This window comes from Camelus ferus, chromosome 7 (assembly GCF_009834535.1).
Source record: "Camelus ferus isolate YT-003-E chromosome 7, BCGSAC_Cfer_1.0, whole genome shotgun sequence".
NCBI classification, from domain to species: domain Eukaryota; kingdom Metazoa; phylum Chordata; class Mammalia; order Artiodactyla; family Camelidae; genus Camelus; species Camelus ferus.
This window is the reverse complement of record NC_045702.1, coordinates 29,054,948-29,082,125: the sequence shown is the minus strand read 5'-3', so window position 1 is coordinate 29,082,125 and position 27,178 is coordinate 29,054,948. Positions and strand designations below refer to the sequence as shown.

Below are 27,178 nucleotides of genomic sequence, written 5' to 3'. Positions count from 1 at the left end.
CTTAAGATGAATAAGGCATAAATTTCTTATACCAAGCGTATTTGTTTCTCTCCTGTTTATTTTTATGCTGAGTTCATTTTCAAATTATTTTACTCACAATTTCTTCTTTTTTCTATTTGATTCTTTGCTAAGGCTAATTGTAGAATTACAATCTTACAATTTTGTAAGTATTTCTAGTGTTCCAGCTGTGTGGTTCTCATCACAAGATTGTTTTCCCACAGGGTTTGAGAGAATAGAATGCCAAATTAAAATGGAACAGAGTAAAGATCATTTAAATATCAAAGAAATTTTAAAAATCATAGTTGTTAAAAAAATTTTTTATTTAGTTGTAATATAGAACATTTGTTCCTCAGCTAAATGTTTCCACCTTGAGAAAGCCCAAATAGTGCCAATAATACATGTTTTAATCTGAATGCCCCTTATCTTTATTCATAAACTGAAATTTTGCATTGTTGAGATTTTTAACTGATTTCCATAAACATTTGTCTTATCTTTTCCAACAGTTAGCTGGTCTTATAGTTCTGAGTCCTTCATAATCATTGCACAACAAATGAAATTATATATAGCCACTAACCAGATAAATTATCTGCCAGCAGACCGAGATTAATCTCTATATTAGAAACAAACTTTATTATTGAAAACATTCAACTGAAATAAATCTTAGCTCTCCTATGAGCTTCAATGGATAGTTTCTGTTGAATGAAGGAGAAAAATGGAAAAGTATTTTATTCAGTGGAATTTGAATTCCATTAGCTTAACATGTTCTCACATCAAATAGTGGTTCTTAGAACAATTATTGTAGCTGCTGGACCCGGGAAAGTAAAGCAAAGAAAAGTGAAATTGTGTGTATTTTGAAGTTGGTCATGGTGGCATTAGAGGCGGGGGTGGGAAGAGTAGGAAAAGATGTTGGAAAAAAAATCAAGTGTGTATTATTCCATTCCAGGTGGCTGCCTCTATGGTGGTGGTGTGGCTGCTTAGAAAGTGAGTATTCTGTGTCTTCTTGTGGTGTATTTTGTTTCTACTGATTATTTGGGTCTTATTAAATATTGTAATATCCACTATGCTTCATTTCCCCACAATACTGTAGTAGAAAATTGAGTTCTTTTGTTTGAAATTGTGAGCATGTGTAGTTCCTGCAGCTCTTCACCACTTTCTGTTTAGTCGTGTTTAGTTTCTGTAAGTTGCAATGACAATACTTAAAACAACATTATACATTTAATATTTTCTCTGACGATTTAATAAGGGTCAATTTTATCTATTTCAATGGTAAAAAAACTTAGTCTACTTTCCTGCAGTACTTCAGATTAAAGGCATTAACTCTGCTAATGAAATGTGTTTTCTTTAGACTCAAATTCAGCATCATTTACATGTATTGGAAATCCAGTGGGAAAGTTTGGTTGCCAAATAACAATGTCCTTTTGCTTTACAGAACACCTCTTCAAGACGGAGGGAATAGTACTAAGAGTGCAAATAATAGTTATGTGGTGATCATCACCAGCACCAGCTCGTATTATGTTTTTTACATTTATGTGGGAGTGGCCGACACTTTGCTTGCTCTGGGAATGTTCAGAGGTTTGCCGCTGGTGCATACTCTAATCACAGTGTCGAAAATCTTACACCACAAGATGTTACATTCTGTTCTTCAAGCCCCTATGTCAACCCTCAACACATTGAAAGCAGGTACTTGACTGGATGTACAAAATGAAACTGTTGATTCTCCATGAGAAGGGCCCATGAGTTAGTTGGTTTTCCAGTAGTAGCGTTGGCTTTTGCATGGAGGTATCCACCTTTATTGAGCTTCCTTATGACTAAGATTTACATATCTCAAGTATTATAGGCTGTCAGATATTGTCTCTTCTCCTCTTTCTGTATCAGCTAATTAGAATGGCTCTCTTTGTTGGGACATGATGCGGATGGGACTATACCAGCAGAAGCAGCCCTTTTTGAGTCAGTTGTCCTTCTCTGTTTAGACATTTGATCCAGCCCCCTTCCAGGCATCTTGTTACCAATGTACAGTGTTGTTTAAAAGAGAAGATTCGAGGTGATCAAGAAAAATATAAAAGTTTCTTACTAATAAAGTCTTCCGGTGGGGTAGAATAATCTAGTTTCATGTAACTATTCAAAGATGATCCTATAAATTTGTTCCAGGTTTTATTTTAATGGATGGGGATCCCAAATGTATTTTTAAAATATTTCTTGACACTATCATAGAGGTTGTAAAAGAGTACAAGCTTTCAGTTGCAAGCTGAATAAGGTCTGAAGAACTAATGTATAACATGGTGACTATAATGGATAACACTGTATTATATAATTGGAATTTGCTAAAGAGAGTAAAACTTATGACACACATACACAAAGGTAACTATGAGCAGTGATGGATGAGTTAATTAACTCAAGGAAAGCAATCCTTTCACAGTGAATACATATATCAAATTGCACATAGTATACTTTAAATATCTTCCAATTTTATTTGTCAGTTATACCTCAACAAAAATAAATAAGGTCACAGAAAGTAAGAGTAGTGAAATAAAAGGACCAAAGATTTTAAAAACTAAAGGCAATAAGATGCTTTGAAAGTAATCAATTCTGTTGGTTCACCTTTAGACAAATTCACTTTTAAAGAATCTGAGGTTAATAAGGAATTTCCCAGCTTTTATTCTTACAGCAATCTGTTGAACACTTACTTTGTGTGGCACTAAGCCAGATGAATAAGGCACAGTTCTTGCCCTGGAAGAATTCACAGACAAGGGAGAGGAGGTAGACACAGAAATGTTTGATTATAAAGGAAAGAGTAAATTCCAAGATTGAAATTTTTAGCGTGATTTGTATCTAAAAGATCTCACAATAAAAAATATCCATCATTTTTTTTTCTGGGTAACAACAGTTCAGTGTTAGTATTCAGGAAGGTCTTTATATTTACTCTGAAGCCCTTGTGTGTCACTAAAGCCTTATCTCATTTAGATATTGTCATCACCATGCCCTGTTTTAGATCTAAGAAATTTTAGACCTAAAAGGGAATGTCAAATTACCTTGGTCCAATGATTTCATTTTTTTAGCGGAAAACTGAGATGTAGAGAAGGTAGAGGACTTGCCCAAGTTTCTAGAAGTTAGAAATGGGCAATGAGACATAATGGATGAAGCACTGACATTGTTTGAGGCCTGGCTTGTCCTCATAAGAGTGATGCTCTTGGACGAGTTACTCTTCTGAGCCTTGCCTCCGCATCTGTAAAATGGGGAAAGGAATAATTGTCTCAGAGGATCATTGTGAGGATGAAACCAGGTTATCATCTACCAGCCTGTTACGTAGCCAACATGAAATGAACATTAGTTCTCCTCTGTTGTTCCCTTTCTTTGGTTTCCCATTTGAAATATGCTAAACACCAGAATATTTTTTCTTTCTACCAAAATAACTTTCATTTTCTACACAGAATAAGTGCTATAGGCTATTTTTTCCAGTGTTTGGTTCATTAATGAAATGATATACAAATATGTTTAATTAAATATGCTAAATAAAATATCATTAATAAGAGCTGGGAGATCATGACAAATCAAAAAATAAGCATTGAATAATTCCTACATATAAGGCTTTTTGCTGAGGGCTCAGAGTGACACAAAATACATGTGGTGTGGTCTCAATGACCTCTAGCAGTTTACAATCTAGAAAAAAGAGATAAGACATGTATACAAGCAACTATAAGACATGGATATAGTTTCGAAGTGCTGACCAAATGTATTAATGATATTGTGTGTCCAGAGGAGGAGGAGACTAATTTGAGCTGGCACAAATATTGATGCTTCCTGGCAGGAGAGGCATTTGAGTCAGTCCAGGAAGGAGACCTAGATTTTATCAAGTAGAGACGAAGGGAAAAGGTTTTCAGGCAGGGGGAACCACATGGAAAAGGCAGGGAGGTAGGAGAGTATAAAGTTTATTTAAAGAATAAACCAGTTTGGCTGAAATGGACTGTTTGAGAAGAGGAAGCTTGTACCCAGGGTGGCTTAAGGCCAAATTATGGAAAGCATTAAATATTAAACTAAGAATTTTGGACTTTATCCTGTAGTTAATGGGGGGGTAAATGATAAGATTTGATATCACTTTGTTTGTACAGTGTGTTATATTTTATCTAATTATATGTGTAACTCACCCCTAGACAATGAATTCCTCCAGGGCAAGGAACAAGGCTCATTCCCCTCTGTTATCTCGGTGCCTAGCGTTGTGCCTAGTAGCCACTCCATATGTAACTTTTTTTCATTGAAGGAAAAAGTTTTCAGACTTATAAATGTGAGTCAGGAGTTTAGAAGGCAGGCTGAAACTTAGATTGCCAGTGAAGAGGGTAGAAAAGGAGGATATAGCAAAGGAGGTTCCCATAGTGCTCAGGCAGGGGTTGAGAGTGGCTGCGGGTTCTGTGTCAGAAAGGTGTGGAAGTCGAAGGAGAGGGAGGCTCTACATTACGAGATACAGATGGAAGGGAATGAGGATAGCATATCCAGATAATTATCATTAAACTCGGGCTTGCTAGTGTGAGACTAGTAGAATGGATGCCCATTCTCGACATAATTTGTGATAGGGCTCTATTAAAGACATTGGTTTCTGCCTGAATCTCACAGCAGTCTGTATTTTATAAAGGTTTAAAAGTAGGAGATAATAGCTTGAACACATAGTTACTTAGAATCTCTGTACAAGTTACTTACAATCTTTGTATGACACTGAAGTTGTCTACAGACTTATTTATCTGATTATGTGCTAATTCTTTTTGGGTTTTGAATCCCTCTGCTATGATCCAAATTTATCAGATACTGCTATGTCTTTTTAAGATGACTAGTTTTTGAGGAATTTATTTTTCTTTCTATTATAGGTGGGATTCTTAATAGATTCTCCAAAGATATAGCAGTTTTGGATGATCTCCTGCCTCTTACCATATTTGACTTTATCCAGGTTTGTAAAAATAAGTATCATTGTTTTTGCTTTGTCTCACTTTTTTAGACAATTAGAAAAGATGGTAAATTAGTTTTTGCTTATTTTTCATTTGATTAAGAGTTGGAGTCCCTTATGCTGTACACCAGAAATTGACACAACATTGTAAACTGACTATAATTTTTTAAAAAAAGAGTTAAAGTCCTGTCTATTGTATGAATCTTGTCAATACGAAAGAAAAAAAAAAACTTCAAGATAGACATAAATTTAGTAAATTCAGCAATAAGTCAGAACTGTTTACCCGAGCAAGGCAGTTTTGCATGTACATGTACTAACTGTCTATTTGGGAATGACTTAAGAGGAGTAATTGACCACCTTCCTCCAAATGACTGTCCATGAAGCATGACATTGTTGACATTGGTGTCACTATTTGATAGAAGTCACCTACCTCCAAAAGTCTTGTGTTAAAAATGAAGTTTGATTTCCTGGTGGACTACAGTTTGAACCAGTCTCATCCATGAACACTTTGGCACAGATTAGCTAGTCAGCAATCTCACAGTAAGGACCGTAGTGCAGGGACAGGAGCACAGATAAATTTTCAAGCAGGCAAGAGGGGAAGGAAGAATTCAGGACGAGTGAGGACTAGCCCTTGGTGACAGATCTGATGATGCCTTCAAGGCAGCCTGGCTGAGCATGTGTCCTTGAAAGGGGGGATTGATGGTAAAAGTAGAGAAGGAAGGGAGGCGGTGGAGGTGAAAGTGACCTAGGGGATACCACATTAGGACTCCATAAATGACAGAACTTGAGTGTTGTGAGTTAATAACCTTGGTTGTTGGGCCAGGTTTGAAAACAGGTTCCTGTCTGGCTTAGGTTGAGCCCCAGAGAGCAAATGGTGCAGCCTCAATGACCTCCTTGGAGAGACAGTTGAAACAGGATCCTGCCCATCTCAGGTTGAGTTGTTCCCACCCCTGCCCCCCTCCCCACCCCTCTGAGAACCTATGAAGTAAAATAAGAACTACCACATTTATGTGTATACACAACTGATGTTGGCAGGTGCAGAAAACCAGATTGCCGGTTTGCTTCATCTGACATGATTAGCACAATAAAGCACGTTAACTGTTCCAAGTGAACTTTAGCAGTTTGAATTTCCTTCAGTTACTCTGTTTAGGGATATAACTCAGCAGCCGCTGCTGGAATTCTTACAACCGATAAGCTTTGAGTTCATACGTGTGAAGGGGAATTTCTGGTGTCTTTCTTTAAATTCTGGATATTTGTCCCTTGTTCTAGGAGTGTAAATGACTGGTCCCAAATGTATTATTAAGTCACATACAAACTGGAACATGGACATCTTGACATGATTGCAGAAGGATTCATGAGTGTTAGCCCTTGATAATTTTTTTCTGAACTTTCGTAGTCTGCTGAGTATTTTCTGAATCAGTGTAAGGCTCATTTCAGAAACCCTCTGGGAGTGTACATTTTTGTGTATTTATTTTATAAATTAACACTTTTGGACACATGTGATGACTCAAATTTTTTCTTTTATGGCAATTTGAATAGTTTCTGCTCAACTCCTCATGTTATTGGGGTTCATTAGTTGTTGCTTCATAAGAAATTGAGCAGGGTGCTTTTATTTTGATTTCCCTATTTTACTTATAAGAGGGTCTCACATTAAGGAAACATAATATATGACAATCAAATACAGTAAAATCTGATTAATCTTGATTTTATTAAAAAAATTCATCAGAGGGGTCCTTTAAATTGTGAACTCCTCTGGCCTTAATTATGTTCAGATTAAAGAAACTTCATTCTGGTCACATTTCAGAAACATATTTTTTTTTTCACAGAATAAGGTACACATAAAAGTTTCCTTTTTTTAAAATGTGTAAATTCTATTTGCTCTAGTTCATAACGTTTGATAATATTCTGAGAAATTTGTTTTCTGGATTGAAACGTGTTATAGTGAAAATGAAAGACCCAGATTCTCTTCTGCAGAGACAACCATTTATTTTGCCTTGAGCAAGATGCTTAATCCCTAAGGGTCTCAGGTTTCTAAAATGAGGAAGAGAAATCTGATGATGGTTACTTTCAGTATTAAAGTTGAATTCTTCAGATTGGCATGCTGGAAGTGGACCCTACATGGCACATTTGAACTTGAAGCCACACTGGAAAACACTATTCTAGCATCCTACTTATCTCTATGTTTCAGTGAATGATTTTTTTTTTTTTCTTGAAACAGAAACCTGTGTATTTTAAAATATGCAAATCTTCTCTTTTCAGCCTCCAAACCTTCAGGTCTTTTTTGATTTCTTCTCTCTGACCCTAATAGGCAAATACACAGTGAATCCTGCCACATTGGTCTCCATTATGTCTTGTACATCTTTCCCCTCCACCACCACTTTTTATTCTGTTAATTCCACTAACCCCTTGCTTAAAAATTCTCAAGGACTATCAATTATGAATTAAATTTCAAATCTGATGTTCATAGCATGATTTTAAATAGGTATTTATTTATCTGTTTATCAGTCAGTCAATTAATTAGTTAACCTTCTAAATGATTTCAATGGGATCATTTTTATCACCTACTCCAGCACTACATGCCCTTCAGTGTCAGGAATGCTTTGGAGCTGTTTTTAGTAGGTGAAAAGGTGCTGCCTACTTCTAAGGAGCATGGGTAGATGGTGCCTTGCAGTTTTTATAGTCTGTTGATTTTGATTTTTTTTCCCTTGAATTTTAGGACATAAGTAAGGATAAATGGGAATTAAAAATCCATGCTCACATTTTCATCTTGTATTGAAGTCTCTCTATTTACTTATTTTGTTGTCCTCTCACTAATACACCTGGTCTACAATGACTTGTATCTTATTCACTGTAGTTTAAGAACTAGGACAGAACTGAAAGTTTCTTTGAGTAATTAGAATATCAAATCTATGAAACCAGGGTCTTTAGTTTTGCACAAGTGCTAAATTATTAGCTTCTGACCTCAGTGCCGAAGGATGGCTTCTTACAGAGCTTAGACTTATTTTTTACTTATTTCTCAGTTTGGGCTATGTTCTGAGTGATTGTAATTGCTGGAAGTCTGTTGTGTGACTGTTTAATCACTTCCAGTTGTACCCAACTTCTTCATTCTTCTCACACCCAGTGTGCTATGTTGATTGGTTGGCTGCACAGTTCTTCCTATTCTATCATAATAGTTACAGTTTCATTTCTAAGAATCTCCACTGTTATAATCCAGCAGCTCCAGACAGGAATTCTATAGTAAAAATAGCACAAGACAAAGGAATACAGTGCCATTTCCAACTGTCAACAGCAAACAAAAAACCCTGATCCTGAGGGAATAGGTGAATGTTTCTGTGCTGCTGGTGCAACAGCATTTGTTTTTCAGACATTCTGATATTTAATATGATGGCCTATTTATATGAAATCAAGTTTCCTAGTGAATAATACTCAGAAGTTAATTTCTCTTTTTTTTCCCAAAGGACTATTTCTGAGAAATAAACATCCTCAGTTGAAAACCTGAGTCGCCTCCCATTGGTGAAGTCTTGTCATGTAGTAACTAGGGCATTTGAGACTTTTTTATTGCACTGGTGGCACCTGTAGGGCAAGAATGGAGTAGGGAAGACTTTTCCCTTAGATTACTGGGTCATCCTATGAACTTAGTCCAGCGTCTGGCACAGTAAAGATTTATCTCAGTACTTGTTGAATGAGAATGACTGAGGGGCTGGTGTTGTAGAATTTGATGATTAGACATGTTAGAGGCATTTTCCCTGGAAAAGTGTCATTCAGATATGATCATCCAAAGCCTTAGGTGAAAATAACAACCCATTCAAAGATTATGCAGAGCTTAGCTACACCCTCAGCCCTGTTCCCATCTACCAAAATGTTCTGTATTTCACTGTATCAACTGAAAAATGTGTCACCCATTAAAAAAAATAAAAATAAAAATAATTAAAGAAATTAAAAAAAAATGTGTCACCCATGGAAGCTGGTAGAGAACTGGAGCACTGATTATCATATAGGTGTTAATGATAGGGTTATTTTGTCAACCCTTGTTGTGACAGTTACTTTATTTTTACTTTATTCAAATTTGTTGTTGTGGAGCAAATGTCAGTTGATTTTTTTTCTTTTTGAAATGTATGGATTTAGTGTCATGTAGAAATACAGAATTTAAGCCTTTGACTTGATCTGAAGGATACCAACTTGGCTAACTTATTTCTGAGACTGCTCACAAGGTGCCAGGTTTTGGGTGGGTAACGTGAAGAGATACCTCTAATGAATGGGCTTGACTGAAACAAAATTCATCTGACAACGTATGAGAGAAAAATTATCTAATTAAGTCAGCCATACCCCTTAAAGCTTTTTCTCTTTTTTTCTTTTCTTGAGCCTCTAGGTCATTGTCAAGTGTTTTTAAGAAACAGGAACAAAATGGGAAAGGGAATAAAATTTATTAAGTATAATTTTTTTCAGTCTTAAATTTTAATCAGCTAGGGTCAGAGAAATTAAGTAGCTTGCCTAAATGGTCAAGCCTACACTTAAACCATATCTTTATGACTCAAAAGGCTCCCAGATGAATGCCCTCGATTTTCAGAAATGGTTTAAACAAAATAAATCTTAAAATTTCACATTCATACTAAAATTAGTTCAAATAAAAAGTTAGTTTTAAAAGAAGCCCAGGCTAGAGAAAAATCATATTCATTTAATATTTATTTACCTCTACAAAGTGTATGAAAAATAAGAATATACTGAAATCCAAGAATTTCAAAACTTCAGAATGTTATTATTACCTGAACAATTTTTTGAATTTTGATAGCACTTATGAAAATGTACTTTGAGATGGCTGCCTTCCTACTAGGAAGTTACCTGCCACTTATTAAGAATGAAACAGATTATAAAGAGCCTATTTGGAAATATATTGCTGGCACACACTGTCCATTTTGCAACATGGAAATGTTTACTCACCAACGTGTTTTCTTTGATCCTGCAGTTGTTATTAATTGTGATTGGAGCTGTGACAGTAGTCTCGATTTTACAACCCTACATCTTCCTAGCAACAGTGCCAGTGATCACTGCTTTTGTCCTATTGAGAGCCTACTTCCTCCACACCTCACAGCAACTCAAACAGCTGGAATCTGAAGGTATGATGCTACCTGTGAAATGCTCACCTATGAAAATAATCTCAAGAGCTATCTGTGATTCTCTGTGATTAACTACTTTCCCCAATTTTTTTCCTGTTTTTAAACTCTCACTTTATATGACAGTGGCTTTTTAAAATGTCTAAGTGTATAAAAGGAAACAGTAAATTACAAAGCACACATAGATTGTTTTTTAATTAATGACCATGTGACTTTATTTTGATTTTAAAACAAGTCTATAGAGTCTTAGTAGACTTGGTGTATAGGATATCCATTCATAATTATAGAAATTAAGGTTTGAAATGATAATGCTACTATTACTAAATATTTGTCTGGGTTCCCAAATGATACTGGACAAAATTCTTTCCCCTGTCTTGTTTTCAGGCACCCTTCTTTCTCTGCTGGGCTCTGCCTTTTTGGTGTGCCCCCAAATACTGCTTCAGCTGTTTGGGAAGCCTTTGCATGGGTGCATTTTCAGGGGATAAATTACCAGTGTGTTTCTGTATTGAAGGTTATTTGCTAAATTCAGTCAGAAAAACTTTCTTAATTGAGGCCTTGAATAAAGTGTCTGAAAAGAAAAACATTTTCTCTCAGCAGCGATTAATTTAAGATTAGTCAGAGAAACAATGCCCAGTGGTAACCAAGGAATATGAATAAATAATGATTGTATAAGCCCCCATACATTGTAGCCAAGTGAAAAAGGAGGGTAACTCTCTAAAAAAAAAAACCAAACCAAACCAAACCAAAAACCAAATTGCATATATTCATATTATGGCCCCAGAATGAAAATTCTTTCTAACCAGTGACATTTGTTGTTTGATTATTCCTTAAACTAATCTTTTTCAGGTAAGATTTGCATTATGTATTTACATGACTTGCATTGTTTTCTATGGGAATATTTCACAGGCAGGAGTCCAATTTTCACTCATCTTGTTACAAGCTTAAAAGGACTATGGACCCTTCGTGCCTTTGGACGTCAGCCTTACTTTGAAACTTTGTTCCATAAAGCTCTGAATTTACATACTGCCAACTGGTTCTTGTATCTATCAACACTGCGCTGGTTCCAAATGAGAATAGAAATGATTTTTGTCGTCTTTTTCATTGCTGTTACCTTCATTTCCATTTTAACAACAGGTACATTAACTCTTTAGCTAAGCATTTAATTTAAAGCTTTGTCAACCAAAAAACTCTATTTCTTATAGTTTAAAATTTCAGATATCTTTAAATAGATTTTCTGAGAGTTTATTAATCAAAAAAGTTGTTTATTGTTGATTGAATGATTTCCTTGGATTAGAGCTATATACAGTTTGAAAAACTGAGATAGAAGGTGTCAGGTAACAAATCTGATTGAAAGAAAAATCATTTCATGACTCTCATTTTGATAAAGAATTCTGACTTCAAAAATAATAGATCTCTTTATTGAAGAATTCTCTGAATATGGGAAAAGAAGCATCCACATTTATACACACATACACACAAAACCCCCTCCCTGGAAAGTTTTGTTCTTTTAACCACCAGTTGGTGCAATTTATCACCCTAATGTGAATTTTGTGTGATGAAAAACTGCCATAAAAGTGAAATAACTTAGATAAAAGTACCATATTTTTCAAATACATATTTTCTGATTTTCAGGATCTTTGCATGAAAAGTAAAGTATTTCATCATAAGTGAATTAAAAAGCTGTGTAGACAAGTGAGCACTTCTAATTTAAGAAGTTGAATAACTAAGCTATAAGAAGTTTTGAAATATTTATATATGTGACAGTGGACAAGGATTCAGAGTAGCTGCTATATCTGAGGGGTTGTTTGATTCTGAGAACAGAACCCTGATCAAACAAAAAGAAGCACGTGTTGGAGAGCTGGAGGGCCTCGTGAACCCCAGGCAGGAGGCCCATGCCGCCTCCGGAGGAAAAGGAATCCGCGTGGACACTTAGACTCAGCACTTCCTATCTCTGGAGGCTGGAGGCTGGCCATGTCCATTCCTTTCTGTGGCTGCTTCATTCATTTCTTGCTTTCTGAAGACTGCTTTCCCTGGTGTCCCAAAGTTGTGCCACAGTGACTTTACCTGGCCTCTCCATTCAGGTCCCTTGCATGAGCAGCTGACTTCCTCTGCCCAGTTATTGGAGAGAACATAAAACAGGCTCATTTGGCCCCGGGGTCCACCTGCAGTCCACACAGTTGCTGTTAGAGTACTGGATGCCCCACATTGATGGTTCCCTCAGCCTAGGGTGGTGGGAGATGACTCTGTGGAAAGAATCTAAGTGGGCAGGCAAATGACCTTAGCAGTATAGTAATTTGGGGCAACTTTAAAACAAAATAAAGTTTCACTTTAGGTTCAGAACTAAAAACGTTTTCCTTTAAGTTATTTGAAACAGGACCAAACTGGGCTGAATGAACAAAGATTTGTTGAGAGTAAATTCAAACCGGTGTGTCTTGTGTTGTAATGTAATGGTTAAGGGTCTGATTGAGCCCTGATTTACCAGGGCTGATAGTCAAAATGTTTAAGAATCAGTATAGTTCAGGACCTATCTGTTAGATCAGATGCCTAGCCACAGTGAATGTTAGCCACACAGCCAATAGCAAGCCTGCTTCTGTTGCTCTTCAGTTATGGCAACTTGTACACGTTAATTAACTTCTCTAAAGCCCACATTTTCCTCATATGTAAATAGACATAATAATAGTACCTATCCTATAGGTTTGTGGTGAGTATTGAATGTGATCATTTGTGCAATACACTTAGTGTAGTATCTTGTCCATAGTATATACCTATAAATCTTATATTATTTATATATTGTTATTATTATTAAAATTTAATCTTATTCTCATCTTACTGTTCAGAATGGTTAGTATGTTGGGGCTCTGGATAAATCTTACCTATTTATAGAAAATGACTTAGTACTAAAAGCACATACTTGCTATCTGTGTCTTCTTTAGATGAATTGTGGAAGTAAAATTTTCAATTAATAATAATAGGATGATTTATTTTTCCCAATCTTAGAACCTTATGACAATTTTATCATGCATTACAGATGCAAGGGCTGAGTCTCAATTAAAACTTGATAAACTAAATTTATAATTTAACAGCATTCCTATTAGAAAAATTTTAGGGCCATAAATATAGAGTATGTTAATTAGCGGTCTCCTCCAGCCCTTAAAAACTATTTACTCTAATTAAACATTTAAATATTGTCCTTCTTGGGTGAATAGTCCGTTTTTTAACATAAAGGGCAGTCTTCTCTCAAAATGACAGACCCAGGAATTCTGACTTCCCCCAAGAAACTCTAAGGTCACTTTCTTCCAACAGCATCTGATTAGCAGAGAAAGTCCTCCTCCTCACAAAGGCATGAAGCACATCTAAACATCTGGGTGCTGCTCACACACACCTTTCTCTTCTTTTGACTTTGTAGCAGAGCTCATCCGGACACAGGACTCTTCCCATTGGCCGTTGTAGTCTTTGCAGGTATTATTACTTACAGAGTAACAGTAGAAGAGGTAAAAATAGCATTTACCCAACACCAACAACCCATCCAATACCTGAAGTATTTAAAAAATGGAGAACTCATTCCTAATATTCAATCACTCTTTGATTTAAAACATTGATTGAATACTTATTATATAAAGGGCATTACTACTGGTGGTAGATATTGTGGTGAACTGAGATGAAGGATGGTTAAAACTGGTGTAAAGTCGAAATGTAACTTTAATATAATATGTGCCCTCTCCTGGGTATACATCAAGTAGTTCACAGAAAAGAGAAATAACATAAAGTTTGTTTATATCTTTTTTTCTACCTATAGGTGAAGGACAAGGAACAATTGGTATTATTCTAACTTTAGCCATGAATATCATGAGTACTTTGCAGTGGGCTGTAAACTCCAGCATAGATGTGGATAGCTTGGTAAGTATTATTATTTTTTTAACTTATGAAAAAATTCAGACAAACCAAAAAGCGCAGGTGAGAACATAAGGGACAACTTTATACCCAGACCCTAGCTTCGGTAATAAAACATTACAGATAAATTGAAGGCTGCTATGTATTTGTCATTAAACCTATATCTCTTCTTTCCTCCACATAAATTGCCACAGTCAAGATCTAGTGCTGCAGTGAATGCTCTTGCCCAGTCTCCTTGCCCAGGATTTTTCTAGGCCAGCCACCCAGGAGTGGTATTGCTGGGTCGTATAATTCATCCACGTTCAGCTTTACTAGGTGGTGCCAAACTGTTCTAAGATCTGTTGTACCATTTATGTTCCCATCAAGAGTATGAGAATTCTCACAGGTCCATAACTGATATGTAATACTTGATATCACCATACTTTTTACTGTTGGCAATCTGATGGATGTGAAGTGATTACTAAGGAGATAGGTCAGCTTAATGCATATTTATTGGCCATTTGATTTTCCTCTTCTGTTAATTGCTTGTTCATGTCAATTACCCATTTTTTAAGTAGACTGGGTTTTGTTTTGTTTTTTTTCCTTAATTGATTTGTAGGAGGTTATGACTTCTGGATCAGTTGTCACTTCTATACATTTCAAACATGGCCCTCCAGTCCATGGCTTGACTTATAGCCTTTTGATGAAAAAAAGCTTTTAATTTTAAGTTAAATTTATTAATCCTTTGCTTTATGTTTTGTCCTTTTGGCGTCTTACATAAGAAATCCTGCCCTATCTTGGGTTTTCAAATTTATCAGCATTACATTTTTCATAGTTTTTTTTCTTATTTTTAAAATTTCCAGTCTTCAGTGATAGCTCCTTTCTCATTCCTAAGTGTTTATCACTGCCTTCTCTCTTTGCTTGGTCAATATTGCCACACATTTATTAGTGTGTACAAAGACCATATTTTGGTTTTGTTGTTTCTCTTGTCTTGGTTCCTTGGAATGCAGAGCCTGCAGCAGTATACGTGAGCTAACACTGTGTCCGGAGCACACATCCCAGGGCAGCAAGAGTGAGAGATAAATGGAAGCAAGGCAGATTTCCCACTTTTATTTAAAAAATAGATGTGTAATTTTCAATTAGACTGTATAGTTGGCCTGGAGAGCTTTATCATCAACTTCTATTAGTCTAGCTGGAGTGCTGGATTTAAAGTCAGTCCTCCAGGACTGCATTTGTGGAGGGTCTAGAAAGCCAAGTCGGGAATGACTGTATAACACTGTCATTACACTTTTGGATTAGGTTCCTTTTCCTGTTCTCTGAAACAATTCACAGGTTCTCACAAGGCACACCTTCATTCAGCTGTGAAATTTGTATAATCAATTGCTCTCATAATAAATATCACTATAAAAAAAGTCTCTAGAGAAAAATCGAACCTTTTCATACCCTCTTCTTGCCCCTGTGACTTGACATTTTATTTAACCAAAGCATTTTAATAATTCATTGAAATGTAATTGAACCTTAATATGATTTATAGCAGGGTTTCTCTCTTTTCCTTTAACTTTTTTTTTTTTTTGAGTTTGGCTCTTGTTAATGATTCCATTCATCTCTTCCCTCAGCTCTTGCACTTTAGGGGTTGAGTCTTGTAAATGTCCTTTAAAGTGTTTCTATTGGAAAATAGCAGGAGAATAGTAAATAAATATTCTGCTGGCATTTCTTTCTTTGTTTAAATTTTCTACACCTTTGACTTTATTATTAAAATCCTCATGCTCTTCCTCTCTTTTTCTTTGTCTGAAAGCATCTTTTCACCTCGTATGTGATTTTCTTGATTTATGTAACAACCTCTACAACCTCTCTGTTTGGTGCCTGTCTGTTCTGCATGTCCAATCTCCACTGAAGTTTCTTTCAGGCGTTTTTATTTCTCTAGTTTTTTCACGGGGGCATACTGGGCTTTGTGACCTATGCTTTGACTTTGTTTCTTTCATCTCCTCACATAAAAGGATCTTTGGGAAAAAAAAAAAACTATTATGTTATAATATAGTCTTTGAAAAGCATCAATATTTGCATTTCATCGTATTTTTAAAAGTCACGTTCTTTTGTTTGAATATCAAAGTGATCATGTTAGTTTTCATTTACCTGCCAAACAGCACAAGTGGTCTTTACTAGGGCTTTGTGGGCATTTATCTAGTTGTTATTTCCCATCTTGCAACTGCTAACGTTATCCAGTAATCTGTGTTTTCAGCTAGCATATGTTGAGAGTAGGAGGGGAGATGCGCTCAAATTTCATGTTTACATAGGTGTTAACACTAAAGATCTTTGTGACCTCTGAAATAAAAACTCGATGTGTTCTCATTTTACTTCACTCAACTCTTAAATGAATTTAGTTCTGAGTTTAAAATGCAGTAAACAGGGTATTTTGTGTGACATACGCATTTAATTTTTCAGTACAGAGCTACTCAGAAAAAAATATTTTTAGACTTGGGAAAAATATTTTATTTGCCCATCTGGCTGCTTTAGGCATGAGCACAGAGTCAAATGTCATCAGAAATATGAAGTTATAAAAATGGCAATATGACTTTTCTTTTATCGCTTATTGCTTAACCTAAGTGCCTAGCTTTCATTAGCTTTCAACCAGTAAGGTAATTTTTGGATGATAACACTTCCTCATCATAGCCTCAAATAGCTTTGTATTTATGACTGACTGCATATCTTAAATGTTGGCACTCAGAACTGGCCAACAACCCTTCTGTTACATTTTCCTAATCAATTCTTTCTTTTATTCCCTAAGAGGGTTCTTTCCTACCTTTAGTCTCTTCCCAGGTGCTCCAGTAATTCCACCCCATACTCTCATCCAGTGACCTTGTTACATACTTCATAGAAAAAAACAGACACAACCAGAAAGAATTCCCTCCTTTCTCTCCACCAGGTACACCGCTGGGACCTTTCTCCCTAGCATAAAGCTACCATCCCTTGATCTCCAGCTAGTGCCCCTTTTCTTTGATCTATTTGCAGCAAAAATTCTTGAAAGAATTCCTGACTTCATTTCCTCCTCCCCATTCTTTCCATAACCTACTTCATTTCATTTCCGTCACCCCATGACTTAAAACCAGCATCTTTCCAGAGCCCACATCCTTGTCTCCCTCAACCTCTCAGCAGTACTTATGCCAGGGCCAAGTCCTTCTTGTGACACTTTCTTCTCTTACTAGTGTGATGTTACTCCCACCTGGTTTTCCTGCTACCTCTCTGGTTCCTCCTAAGTTCTCTTTGCTGGCCCCTCTTCTTCTTGTAGAGCTCTAAATGTTAGCTGTATCCCAGCTCACTTCTACCTACACTTTCTCTCCCTATTGTTATCTAACGTCATGCTTCAGAAACCATCTCTCAGTGAATCACATGCTCGTAACTTTGGGCCACTCCTCTGCTCCCTAAAAAAATATATATATATATCTCCAACTACTAACTTGACACCTCCATGCATTTATAAAACACAGTGATAGAATGTCTTCCAGTAGACTTGACATTTTAGGGCGTAAGTTCTTGTCCAGAATCACCTTGAAATATACATGGAGTATCAAGAGACCTTTAAAAGGGAACACAACTTCTAGTCTACCTACTAATTTGTCTAGCTTTATATAGCAATTTGGGGCGGGGGGGGGGATTGCCTGAACGTTGTCATTTTATGAACAATATAGTGAAATAGGTTGTGAATCACCTCAGAAATTTTAAAAGTAGTAAAACTACCGGAGTCCAATTTAATAATTCCCACTAGAAACCCCCAGGGTAGGGGATGTCCAGTTACTTCAGTTGATATCTCAGTGTTTTAAAAACTGTTATTTCTAATTCACTCTTCATTTTTAATGTGAATTGTATATATGTCTCCCTATTCATTTTAATGGTGTATCTCATACTATTCTGTAGATGGAATGAGGAGAGAAGTGTTAATTCATTTTAGCTCCAGGCCTCAAGTGCTATATGGATGATAGTTGTTGTTGCTAAAGCTATTATCTTAAAATTTTTGTGTTCTTAATTAACAAAGCTGTGTACCTATTTTTTATTTGCAGTCACAAGATGTCTGCCATTTTTAGAACCATAAAGCTTCTCTGTCTCCTATTGTTAGCTACTTAAACATTATGTATCTTAAATAGGCTATGCATACCTAGATTTCTGTCTTCATGAATGAATGAAAATTAAATAAGTAAGAGCTAGAAAGGGTGCAAATGTGATGTTTCAAATTTAGTGGTATCAAGCCATCTGGTAACTGATAAATTGCCCACACTCATAGTCTCATTATTTGAATGAGGCGGTTGACAGTGCACATATTTCCGGGACTGTCTACCCCTTGGTGAGCACAACTAAAAGACCTGAGCCTGTGAATATCCTCGTGCTTCCTTAATTCTCCAGCTGCAGCAACAGATACACATCCCTGTTATAGTGTGTGTTCCTAAGAACGCAAGAGGACAGAAGCTGCCAGAATGAGCAGGGAAGACTGTGCATCTGCAGGGTTACATTTAGATTCCAGTCAATGAATTTCCAGAAAGTTCTTGCAAGATTGATGTAATCTGAGAAGAGTTTTCTGCCAACAGAAACTCCCTCTGTTTCTCCTTTGTCCTTTTATTGCCTGTGTTTATTTTGGGTTCCAGTAAACATCAAGTGACTGCTTGTACAATGACTGACAAGAAACCTGATGGGAGGAGAAGTGGGGAACCTGGCTTTTCTTCAGTGCTTCTGATTCTCTTGTGTTGAAAGTAGTTTCTGCTGTGAGAATCTGAAGACAGGATTCATTTCTGTTTTTTTTTTTAATCTCATTTTAATGGCCTCTTGATAATACCTTTCTTTGTTTTTCTGTTCTCACGAGTCTTTGTGGTATATTTTCCGCTTTGACCTCTGTCCCAAGACTTTTTTCCATCTAACCTTTCTACTTCCATCCTGCAGAGTGGCTCTCTCCTCTACATTCCACTTTGGCCTTACCACCGAGAAGTTGTGTGGTCTTAGGGAGGTCATCACCTCCTTGCGGGCTTGACCTTTCTCCTCTGTAAATGAGACAGTTTGGTTAGACATTTTCTAAGTTCCTATTAGCTCTGACATTCTCTTCTGAACCCTCTTCATATGGAAGATTTAAAATCTTGACTGACTTGTATGCAGACTTTGTTCCAGATGCTCACAGGGATCACACATACCTGCTACTGAAGGCTCGAGTGCCATGATTAGGTCCTTCACCACTGCAGTTGTTAGAGCTGATCAGAGAGCTCTGAACCAGTATGTTACTAGAAGCAGCAAAGAGAAAGAAAGCATGATTAAGATATTCTTGAGTCTTGAATTAATAAGAGAGGCTTATGAGAACCTGAAAGGATTGCTGGAGCACACACCAGTATGTTTGGAAAATGTGTTGAGCTTTGTGCCTGTCACTTTAACTTCCTGGAGTTAGAATTTTTCATTTGTACCCAGAAGGAACGGATTGGATTAGAGGTTCTCAACCTGGGAACCTTTGTAAAAGTAGAGATTACTCAGGGTTCTCCGAGACCAATTAAAGCAGTTCTCCTGGTTGGGCATAAGGTGACTGGGCTTGAGGTCTATATTTTTTAAACTGTTCCAGGTGATTCTAGTGTATCTAGACTTGTGAATCACTGGATTAGATGATCTCTAAGATTCATTTTCACTTTGATTTTCTGTGAGTCATGGCTTGGAGTCAGTCAGCACATTTTTCATATTAAAGGTTAAATACTATTTTCAACTTTGTGGGCTATGTGGTCTCTTAGGCAAATACTCACCTCAGCCTTTGTAGAGCAAAGCTAATGTACACAAATGGGCGTGGCTGGATTTGGCCATTGGGCCATGGTTTTGCTGACCTCTGATTTATGGGATAGAATTTACTTTGGAACTGATGGACCATCAACAAATTATTTTTGTCCTGTATATCAACCAATGATACACTTAACTCTCTACCAGACATACAGAGGGTGATGTTTAATGACAGAGTGCTTTGGGGAAGGCATACTATCTTAAAATTAAGATACTTAGACAAAATCTTATTAAGATAGTCAAAACCATGAGGAAGTATTTTGGTTTGTTGTTTTAGATTTTGTTATTTAGTAAATCTCTTCTCCTTGAGAGTGCCTTTGAAATAAGTTTAGTGAATACCACATAGACCCAGTTGCATTCACCAAGCACTTGCTGATGGCCTATCGTGTGCTTTAAAAAAAATAGTAACACCAGGAAGAATGAATAAGTTAGTTCGAGTAGTGAATTTAACTAGTGGTATCAGACCTTTTCAGGTAGAAAGGTAAATTTGAGTCTTCCTTTGCCAGTTGATACTTAGTACCATGATTACTGAAGCTCTTAATTATTGAAAATAGGCACCAACATATTTGATACCTTCACATTTACTTAGGTTATGCCTTTTGTCATTAGTTGCAATATATTTTCTTTCTCTTATGTCACGAACACCATTTCTGTCACTTCTTGCAGTCAGAAAAAAGTAGCATTGACTTGCCATGTGATTTGCCACAGATTAGATAGCAAGCTATAATTTACAAAGGGTTAGAGTTTATAGTATGCTTAAGTAACTCACTTATGCTGTTAATAATTTATAGCTTGATTGACTGGATTCAACTTTTTGAGCACTCTAGGAGCATAAGTAATAGACACAGAAAGATAGATCAGAATTTCAAGAATATGTTTTGGGCAGAGAGTCTGTTTCCATGGTAACTATTATCTCTTAAGTCTATACATGTGGTCTAAGGATCATGCTAGTGACTCTAACGTGGCCTTGAGTTTCAGATCTGTGTTAGTGGATTCTGAAAAGCATTTACTTTGGGCCTACCGGGAAGAATCTATGATTTAAAATACTTTCATCCTCCCTTTTATGTACTTCACATTTTGAAAATTTCTCCTGCAAAATACGTGATTTTTTTTCACTTCGTGTCAGTTTTCCAGATGATTCTCTTCACATTCATTTCTTATAATCTTCCTATAACAACCAGTTATGAAATCTCTTTACAGTGTTGCCAGCCAGCTCTCAGGCTAATGAAATTTAGTTTCTGTTATCATGGCTTTTGGAATATCACAGCATACAGTTTAGTTATTTTAATGCATAATTTTGATGCCCTGGTTTCCAAACAACCAAAAGGATAAAAGGAAATAGAGCAAATATTTTTGTGAGGGAAAGGAGTCTTCCTTCTTGACTTACTCTAGAAAAGGTCTTTAAGCCTCCTCTTCCCTCTTTGTCAACAAAAAGTGGAAAGGAAGATTAGGAATTATTGTCTTTTTCACTGAATGCATGCATTATAAAGTAAGGTTGACATAAGGTTGCAGAGCTGTCTTTTTGTTAAAACCATCAATATTCCCAAAAGACTTTGTTCTTCTGATGCTTAGTAATTTAGACATTATCATAAAAATAATGAGATTCAGTTTTAAAGATTGACTCAGAACTTTTTGAGCATAATAAATTAAAATAAAACCAAAAATTTAGAACAGGTGCTTGTCAAGCAAAAATTTCCACCTCGTTTTGGCTAAACTCCAATTTTATAGAAATCTGCATAAATTACATCCAGTTTTCTTCTTCACACAAAGAATATGTTTGATGTCTCAGTGCCTGAGTCTCTTTCTGGCTTCATTATCTACTTCTCCAAATCTAAGACAAGTGCCCTCACCTAAGCTGGTAATGGCTCCACTGAGACTTTGCTATCAGTGGGCTAGACAGAGCCGTCCCCTCGTTCCTCTCTGGGAAACACTTATCTGTGCACAGGAAGCAACAGCTTAAGGTTACAGAGATTGCCTGCCTACAGTCACTTCGATAATTGCTGAGTCTGAATTTTCCCCAGCTCTATCTACACCGCTGGACAATGGCATAGCAGTTTTTGCATATCACAGGAAAATGTTTAGACATTCCAAATTAGAAAAAGGATTAAATTAGGTTAAAAAACTCAATGAAAACAAATATATGAGACTAAAAATAGTGTGGTATGTTGCAACTTCCTTCTAATCAAAATAGCAATGGATATTTTCAGGCTGAGAAGCTGAGGCTACAATTGTAGCCTGGATTACTTGCTAAGGTACTCACAGCTCTGTCATTCTCCCTGCTCAGACACTGCTTCCTGCATGTGGAGGTAGAACAGCGGATTAGTTCATTATGAACAAAGATTTATTAAGACATTGCACGATGCTAAGCCCTAAAGGGGGAGGATACAATAAGGGATGCTTTGAATAAGGCTATTGTAATAGGCACAGCGGGTTTTACATAAAGCCCAGGAGACAGGAGCTTCAGGTCCTCTTGCTTGCATGGAACCCTTCAAAGGCCTTATACTTCATTTTCTCTGCAGAATTTTTATTCTTTTTCTTAAGAAAAGTCCCTCAAATGATGTAAGCTTCATGTTCCACCAAACCCGGATCCATCTCTGATAGCAGATATGAATCTGGCTATGAAATCAAGTGTACAAGAAATGAGACTTCACTTTTGCTCTAGTCAAATTTACTTTCTATTTGAACACACCTTCCACTGAGTGGAAGAAAAAGTCTTAGCAAATTCAGACTTTGCTAGAAGTGAATCTAAACTCCGAGTAGGAAGCTTACAGTATACAAAGACCTTGAGGGAGGGAGCATCTGGTCCTAGGCTGTCTCACTGTCTCCATCTCTGATGCTGTTTCTGCCCTAGACATGTACAGTCCAGTACATGGGGTCTTCGTCCTTCTGGTCCTCACTGTAAGCTCTCTCTTGGTGATATCTCTCTCTCTCTCTCTCAGCTTCTTCCATTTCCCTGAGGAATGGAAGACCCTGAGGGATCAAAGGATTGGGATTCTTTGGCTTCCCTTCAGCATCATCCTGGAAATGCAAGAAAATATGAAGCTATGTTAAGTTATCTGTGTCTAGACATACTAAGCAGCCACGTTCACTGCATTGCTCCTCTGCCGTGCCACGCTTTGCAAGCTTCTCTAAGGCATGCCTTATTCCTGACTCCACCTTAGAATTGAGGCACAGGCCTCCTATGTTCTAAAATCCCTCAAATGTATTTGAGGATAGAACCAGAGTTCACTTGCAAGGCAGTACTTCTCTTTAGAGGAACTGATGTCTCAGCTCATTCGTGAGTCAGATTGTGGGGTGAAGAGAGAAGCTCTTTCTCATCTATCATAGTTCAGCTGTGACCACTGTTTTTGCGTAAACACTGTGCTTTCAGCTCTTCAGGCTTTGGCTTTTGAAGCTGAAAAAGCAATGTTCATGTGACTCAAAATTTTCAATCTATCAATCTCTGACTCCAAAAGCCAACCTGGAAGACCAGGAATGATTTTCCGGACTTGGTTCTGATGTAGCTTCTCCTCTGAGGGGCAATGGAAGTAAAATGTGCAACTTGGAGAGCCTGTGAGGCACAAGGAATTACTTAGTAATTCATAACATTATCTGGCCACGCCGTCTACTCAGTAATGGCATTTCAGTGGCTGAAAAACTGAGCATAATGCAGGTGTCTGCACTAGTCACCTTTTCTTCCCGTCAGAAAATATTCTAACCCATTGAATGGAGTGGATGTCTGCTCATATGCTGTGGATGTGTGCCATTGTTAAGGTGACCTTGTTTTTGGTCAAGGGTGCTTGACCGTGCTCTGGGTAACTATAATAGCCTATCTTGGGGTCACTTTAAGCAACTAGACTATATGAAAGATGAAGCGTTGAAAATTTTGTTTTCTAAATTTAATTGGTACATTCCATTTACCATATCTAACATTAGAAGTTCTGGATTCACCCTCACTAATGGAGAGTGTAATTTGCTGTGCTCAAACAAAAATCCTTACAGAGAAAAATTATGTACTACATTTTAGAGCTGACAAAATAGTGGTTTTGAATGTCATTTTTTAATACTACCACATATAATTTTGAGTAGTTTAGGTAGCAATATTTAAATGTTTTATTGATTTCTTGGAAGTATTAAAATATGATTTTTTCAATATAGTGTCTTTATTGACATACTAAGGCATTTAACAAAGACTAGTTTAGAATTCTTCATAATACCGACATGCAGAAATGTCAATAGTATGCTTTAATTCAAAATTAATAAAAAAAACTGAATCAGAATTTAACAAATGTGGGAAATCACCCGTAATTTGACATTTAAAATATTATATGTGGGAGGAATAGAGATAATATGCCTTTCACTTTCTCTAGAGTTATTTATGATGGATGTGAGCTTTGGATACTTTTCACTTCCATTACAGTGGGTTTGACTTAAAAGCATTCTCTTTTTAAATCTTGAGTAATTATTGAAGATAATTTGAAGATATTTTCAAGATGAAGGAAACTGAAGCACACAGTCACTAAATAGAAGAAAGCTTTTAATAAACAACAGGCTTGATCAGTGACGTGTGAAAACAGGCAACACTGTTAGATTTGCTAAGATGGAACTTTTAATATTCAATTAAGGATCAATATCTAAACTCTCATTCATCTACCAATCATTTCACACTAAAAATGAAGAATTCTTCCCATTTCACCTTTTAATAATGAGAAATAGAAATAATAGAAGCAAATGTCCGATGGATCTCTTTCCACCACGTTTTTTTTTTTTTTGCAAAAAGAATTATTTCTAGTAATCTAAGCCATAAATGTAAGTAAGATGATAATAAATTCACTTTGTAAAGGAGAAGGTTAAATTCTTGATTGGGTAAAGCCAGAATAAACAATTACTTTTAAGACAAAAAAATTTCTGTCTAGTAAGCTGTTAACACCTGGGAAGGACTAAGCCATGGACTCAAGGATGATATATTTTTGCTCAACATCACTAATTATTAGGGAAATGCAAAAATCAAAACTACAATGAGGTATCACCTCACACTGGTCCGAATGGCCATTATCAAAAAGTCTACAAATAATAAATGTTGGGGAGGGTGTGGGGAAAAGAGAACCTTCCTACACTGCTGGTGGGAATGTCATTTGGTGCAGCCACTATGGAGGACAGTATGGAGATTCATTGGAAAAACTAAAAATAAAATTACCATATGATCCAGCAATCCCACTCCTGGGCATATATCCAGAAAAGATGAAAACTCTAACTCAAAAAGATGCATGTAATCCAATGTTCATAGCAGCACTATTTACAATAGCCATGACATGGAAGCAACCTAAATATCCATTGACAGATGACTGGATAAAGAAGATGTGGTATACCTATATATACATATATGTATATAATGGAATGTTAACAAACTATAAAAAAGAATGAAAGAATGTATTTGCAGCAACATGGATGGACCTAGAAATTATCATACTAAATAAAGTAAGTCAGACAGAGAAAGACAAATATCATATGGTATCACCTATACGTTGAATCTAAAAAAAAAAAATGATACAAATGAACTTTCAAGACTCACAGACATAGAAAACAAACATGGTTATCAAAGAGTGAAAGAGGAGATAAATTGGAAATTTGGGATTAACAGATACACACAACTATATATAAAATAGATAAACAATAAGGACAGGAAACTATATTCAATATCTTGTAATAACCTATAATGGAAAAGAATCTGAAAAATTATATATATATATATATATACACACACACACACACACACACACATATACATATATATATATATATATATGCAACTGAATCACTTTGGTGTATACCTGAAACATTGTAAATCAACTATACTTTGATTTTTAAAAAATAAAGGATGACGTCTTTTAAAAAATAGGAATTGAGTGAATTCAAAGTCTTGAACTCTTCTTATTCATTTATTTATTTATATATTTAATCATTCATATATTCATTCATTTATTCATTTAAATTTTTTTCCAATATTTGTTGGGTGCCTATTATATGCTGGTGTATTTTAAAAATCACATTCCAAATTCCAATAAATTACAATTATTCAGAGAAATATGTTCTCATTAAAGAATTTAAGCACCTTTAAAGACAGTTGAATTTCAAATGCAGCCCTTCTACACAGTCATATTTTGCTTAGCAGTGGAAATTGATCTTTAAGTAATTTATATTAAAAATAGAATTATTTAACTAGATATATGCTAGTGACTTAAATTTGTTTGAAGAGTATTGTGAAGTTATTCAAAATTTATTAAGTATCAAGAGTCCACTTCCCACCTAGCTGACATTCAGAGTTGTTGATAGTCATTAAGGCACTGAAAGAGGAAGGCAAGAATCTTTTGTAGCGGTTTTGTGGTGTGAAACCTTTTTTTATAATATACCAGTTGTACAACATTATGTAGTGCTACTCATAGTAGAAAAAGTTTTCCCTTGACATCGTCTAGTCCCTTGAGTATAGTTTGGCTATTTATGTGTGGCTTGCATAACTGAGAATTAAGTGACCACCAAAATAAACATGTTTATCCAGAGCCCGTTTATATAAATCCTAGTTAATTCTCTTGGTTAAGCTTTTGATTATATCCAGTTATTTCCTGTTAGTTCACTGAAAAACCTGACAGCCAAGTGATGACTAGTTAGCATCACATCTTACAAGCTATTTTTAAGGAAACATCAAATTAATTATGACATTGTCTTCAGCTCTCAAACTAGCAAAACTAAAACAGTATTTTCATTTCAGATGCGATCTGTGAGCCGAGTCTTTAAGTTTATTGATATGCCTGCAGAAGAAGGTAAACCTAATGAGTCATTCAAACCGTCCAAGGATGGCCAGCTCTCAAAAGTTATGATTATTGAGAATCAGCACGTGAAAAAAGATGACATCTGGCCCTCAGGCGGCCAAATGACTGTCAAAGACCTCACAGCAAAATACATAGATAGTGGGAATGCCATATTGGAGAACATTTCCTTCTCGATAAGTCCTGGCCAGAGGGTAAGAATTAAACATTGCTTGCTTTGTTACCCGTGTGTTCAGTAAGTGACTCTCAGTAGCCTAGAGCAATGTGCTACCAGAATCCATTTGAGACACTATTATTGTAGACTAGGACCAATACTGGACACAAATAATTTCAAGTTATTATATGGAGTCATCATTTTTTCGTGTGAAATTTAGTTTGCAGAGTCCTGAATCTATATAATGGGACCATTTACAATGTGATTCTACTTGCAGAATATCCAATTGATTGCTAGCTTACTAGCTAAAAAAGCTATTAAATAAACCAAAACTACAACATGTTTTAGATTTTGCATCTTGAAACTATCTTCCATTTCAGGTGAGAGAAATATTTTGTTGCCAACAAAGTCTTCTTACATTTACCTATTTACACTCTGTCAAACAAGTGGTACTTTTTTCCTTTGCTTTTTTCAGTTTGTTTGTTAAGTTGGAGTTTTTCTCAAGGTACGGATTGTT

The 27,178-nt window shown here is 36.1% G+C and overlaps 1 protein-coding gene across 5 annotated transcripts in view; it reads left to right on the top strand.

Moving 5' to 3' along the window:
* Nucleotides 1-27,178, top strand: part of CFTR (CF transmembrane conductance regulator) — a 168,450-nt gene that overhangs the window by 101,820 nt on the left and 39,452 nt on the right. For 4 of the 5 annotated variants that reach the window (XM_032483621.1, XM_032483623.1, XM_006177490.3 and 1 more), the window contains 7 exons: nucleotides 944-981; nucleotides 1,430-1,680; nucleotides 4,854-4,933; nucleotides 9,894-10,044; nucleotides 10,948-11,175; nucleotides 13,838-13,938; nucleotides 26,450-26,701. In XM_032483621.1, coding sequence (XP_032339512.1) covers nucleotides 944-981; nucleotides 1,430-1,680; nucleotides 4,854-4,933; nucleotides 9,894-10,044; nucleotides 10,948-11,175; nucleotides 13,838-13,938; nucleotides 26,450-26,701 — 1,101 coding nt within the window. The remainder of the gene's footprint in view (nucleotides 1-943; nucleotides 982-1,429; nucleotides 1,681-4,853; nucleotides 4,934-9,893; nucleotides 10,045-10,947; nucleotides 11,176-13,837; nucleotides 13,939-26,449; nucleotides 26,702-27,178) is intronic. The other variant, XM_032483624.1, reaches the window with a different exon arrangement.